We start from the raw sequence: 4,190 nt of genomic DNA, 5'->3' as shown, positions 1-4,190 counted from the left end.
CGTGAGTTGGAACCCTGCACTGACAATGCAGAGCCTGCTTGGGGTTTTCTCTCCCTCTCTCTCTCTCTCCTCTCCTTCACACATCCATTCTCTCTCTCTCAAAATACATAAATAAACTTTAAAAACAAAAAAAACCGTTAATTTTCTATACTCCCTTTCCATGTAATAAACTTCTAATGAGATATAGGCAGAATTCTTGGGTGGATATCCACTTTTGAACAAATGGAAAATTTCCGTGTGGAGTAGATACAAAACCTGGTGATGTAACATCCATATTGCAGCCCCAACAGTATAAATAAAATGATGGAGACCACATAAAAAAAATTTTTTTTTTAAGAATGACCAAAATCAAATCTTTATTTTTTAACTGTATAAATGTGATCTAAATGTGTCCACCACTAATTTTTCAAAAAGAAACATGCTATAAATAAGCAAACTATATCTGCTCACTGATAGGTGTATGGACTCCCTAGATGTCTTGTTGGGCTTAATTACAGACCACTCACAGCAATACATTTTTAGTAGAAAGTGTAGCATGATGTTAAGCCATTTTAGCTTTTGCACATACATGTTGCACTTCTGGCTGATGATGCAGAAAGATTTGCAGCATTACACTGTTAAGCTGGGCTGCACCCACCCCTTTAAATGGCATCAATATCAATGTCATCATCCTTGTTGTCAGACTTCACAGCTTCAACTTTAGGTACACTGGCAGTCTTCGAATACACCACCTCAATATTCTCATCTTCATCATCTTCTTCACCACCAGAAGATTCCTCCTCTGCTTCCTTCAACCATTTTATAAATGGTTCCGCTTTGACACGAATCTCTTTGGCAAGGTCTTTTGAAACATATTTCTTAGATGCCTTTTCTGACCAGCTGATGATGACTTCTTCTTCCAACAGATCTGCATCATACATCTCCTTCAAGATATGGGGAATCTTGGAAATGAGCTGAGCTTGATGCATTGCTACCACACACTCCAAACCGTGAAGAAGGTACCATTGAGCTTTTTTGTTGTTGTGACAAAATCGTAGGAAATGGCGCCTGTATTTCTTAATTTTTTCTCTAATCTTCTCATTAAAAAGAACTCTCATTAAAAAGAACTTCTCATTAAAAAGAATGGGAAAAAGATAGAAAGAGCTTGAGTCCTTGAAAGTACCATTGTGCTTAACTACCTTGAACTCTGTACCTTTTAAATTTATTTTGTGAGGAAATAATGTATTCCTAACAAAGTACATTGGTTTTGTCCTTCTTTCCCATTAGGTACTAAGCTCTACGAAGTCAGGGACACTGTGAAACTTGTTTATCCTTGTAGTTCTAGATCACATTTTCTTGACCTCAGTACTATTGACACTGGGATTGGTTAATTTTTCAACGTGTTGGCAATGTATGATGTTTTGCAGCACCCCTGGGTTGACCCAATAGATACCAGTAGCAATCCCAGCCCCAAAGAACTCCTGGGGGTAAATAGCCTTCCAATTGAGAATCACTACTATAGATCATGGGTTTAGTGCTCAGTTTACAGTGGTCAATGCATATTGACTGTATTAACAAAATTAGTAATTAATTGGATATGAAGATTGAGATAGTTGGTAGAATTTAAGTGTGACTTCAAAGTTTCTCTCTTAGGCCTGTAATCGTATCATTGTATCACATGGAAGGTGAATAAGCAACAGTGTGTCAATGTTTCCCTTAAACAGTTGCTCTAAAGTTAAATAAATACTCCAGATGTGATTCTTAACACTACAGATTTCTGTTTCTGTATTAATGAAGTACAATATATCAATATCTGCACACTACTTTCCCCCACTTTCATAGCATAGCATTTTGTCCCTATTTTGGTCTCATTGCCCTATTGGTTTCTATTGAATTTGAAATACACTAAAAGCTCCTGGTTATTTTGCAAGGAATCCTGACAGTTCCTGTCTTCCTTCATCCTTTAATTTTGCACTTGTGCTTTAGAAGTACCGGATTTTAGGGGTGCCTGGGTGGCGCAGTCGGTTAAGCGTCCGACTTCAGCCAGCTCACGATCTCGCGGTCCGGGAGTTCGAGCCCCGCGTCAGGCTCTGGGCTGATGGCTCAGAGCCTGGAGCCTGTTAACGATTCTGTGTCTCCCTCTCTCTCTGCCCCTCCCCCGTTCATGCTCTGTCTCTCTCTGTCCCAAAAATAAATAAATGTTGAAAAAAAAAAAAAAGAAGTACCGGATTTTGCACTTTTCCTTTTAAAATTGTATCTCTTTTATATCAGGTCCTGTTCTTGGTTTGTTAATATATTTATTTTTTGTTGTTGTTCTTTTTCTATTTCATATTAGCTCTCTCAGCCCAACATGATGTTCCATCGGTTGGTTGGTTAATAAAAATTTTGATTAGGCTAAGGACAAAATACATAAAATAGCTGTGTACTCATGGGCTGAACTTAGCACAACTGTCTTATAACCTAATCTTGAAACAGATATTTTAAAAGTCCAAATCTTTTCCCCTGCATCCAATTTTAAAGATTACACGTAGCTGTCAGTAGGCACTGTGTCTGAAATTTGCTTCTGGGAATGAAGACAGTATGTAACTTCAGAGGGGCACAAAAACAATAGCTTTACATTTTTGATTGTATAGGAATGTTCAATTGGGCATTCTTACTCTGTTGAGACTATAATGCTTAGCTCAGTTGGTGGCACTGGCATATAATGGGGGTCTATGCACCAAGACAGAATCTGTTTAAGTGGTGTGAAATATGCTTTCCAGTAAGTGCATAATAACTTCATTGACTACGTTTTATAAGGGAAATAAAGGACTGAGAGCAGTAGAAAATATCCAAGATTGCAAATGACTATTTGAAGTGAATAATATGATATATTACAGGAAGAGTAATGGTCACCTGATCAAGATACACACACACACACACACATACACACATATATATACACACACATATATATATATATACATATACATATATACATATATATACTAACCTAAAATATATATACATTTACATAAATATGTATATAAAATCTGCATATATTTATTGTATACATATATATGTATGTGTATATATATATGTATACACACACACACACACATATATATATGTATACACACACACACACACACACACACAAACTAAACAGAAGTCCTTGAGTACAAGAAAAATAAAGCAACATGTTTAGGGAGAAATAATGAAAGATACATTTATAATATAATGGGTTCTCTTATAATTAGTTTTTTTCCTCCTCTGTCCCACGAACTATTTGATATTAACTAGTCTCTTAGCTTCTATTTTAACCATTCCAAATTATTCTTAATAGACATTATTTACAAACATCATCATTATTATCTTTGTAAAAACATACTTTATTGTCTTTCCTGCTCCCTCTTACCTGTAGAATGAACTCCAGATTTCTTAGGATTGCATAGAGGACACTCTGATTTTATTCCTGATTTATCTTTCTACTCCTCTCCATGAAAAGGTGATGTAGCATCCATATTGCTCTATGCTCTAACCACACTGACCTACTTTATGTTTTTGAATGTTCCATGTCACTTAAACTTCTGCTACTTTGTCCCTGCTGTCATTTCTGCATGGAGTGCCCTTCTCTACTCTTGTGTTTGGTAAATCCATTAGCATTCTTTGAAGGCCAAGTCAAAAATGACCATCTCAGTTTTCTATTCCTTCCCTTCCCTTCCCCAATTCCACAGTTTCGGAGTATGTCTGAAATCTAGGTGTGCTTAGTAAATGTTTACAAGGGGCAACTGGGTGGCTCAATTGGTTGAGCGTCCTACTCTTGATTTCAGCTCAGATCATGATCCCGGGGTCATAGGGTCAAACCCAGCATTAGGCTCCATGCTGAGCGTGCAGCCTGCTCAAGAATCTCTCTCTCTGTGTTTCTCTCTCCCTCTGCCCCACTTGTACACTATCTCAAATAAAAATAAATAAATAAATATCAGTAAAGAAATAAACATTTATGCAATGAGTACTTAGTAAATCTCCAAAAATATGATGTGGCAGACTTAGTTTTATTAATGTTTAAATAAATCTTACATTATATTATAATATATCTGAAAAGCAATGAGTATATAATATTTTAATAAAAGGTAGTCAAAAATCAATTCAGGAATGGTATTTGAAAGTTAAAAAGATACTATTATTATATGCATTCTCTTTTACTAACACATTTTGCCTGTTTTTCTTGT

At 36.0% G+C, this 4,190-nt stretch overlaps 1 protein-coding gene across 1 annotated transcript; it reads right to left on the bottom strand.

Moving 5' to 3' along the window:
• Window positions 1-502: 502 nt before the first annotated feature.
• Window positions 503-1,101, bottom strand: LOC122475159 (eukaryotic translation initiation factor 5-like). The gene has a single exon (XM_043566876.1). It carries the CDS (start codon window positions 1,095-1,097, stop codon window positions 642-644), a length of 456 nt encoding a protein of 151 aa, XP_043422811.1. The 5' UTR covers window positions 1,098-1,101; the 3' UTR covers window positions 503-641.
• Between the last annotated feature and the right edge of the window lie 3,089 nt (window positions 1,102-4,190).

This window comes from Prionailurus bengalensis, chromosome D4 (genome assembly GCF_016509475.1).
Source record: "Prionailurus bengalensis isolate Pbe53 chromosome D4, Fcat_Pben_1.1_paternal_pri, whole genome shotgun sequence".
Taxonomy (NCBI): Eukaryota; Metazoa; Chordata; class Mammalia; order Carnivora; family Felidae; genus Prionailurus; species Prionailurus bengalensis.
This window is presented reverse-complemented; position numbering and strand designations above follow the sequence as displayed.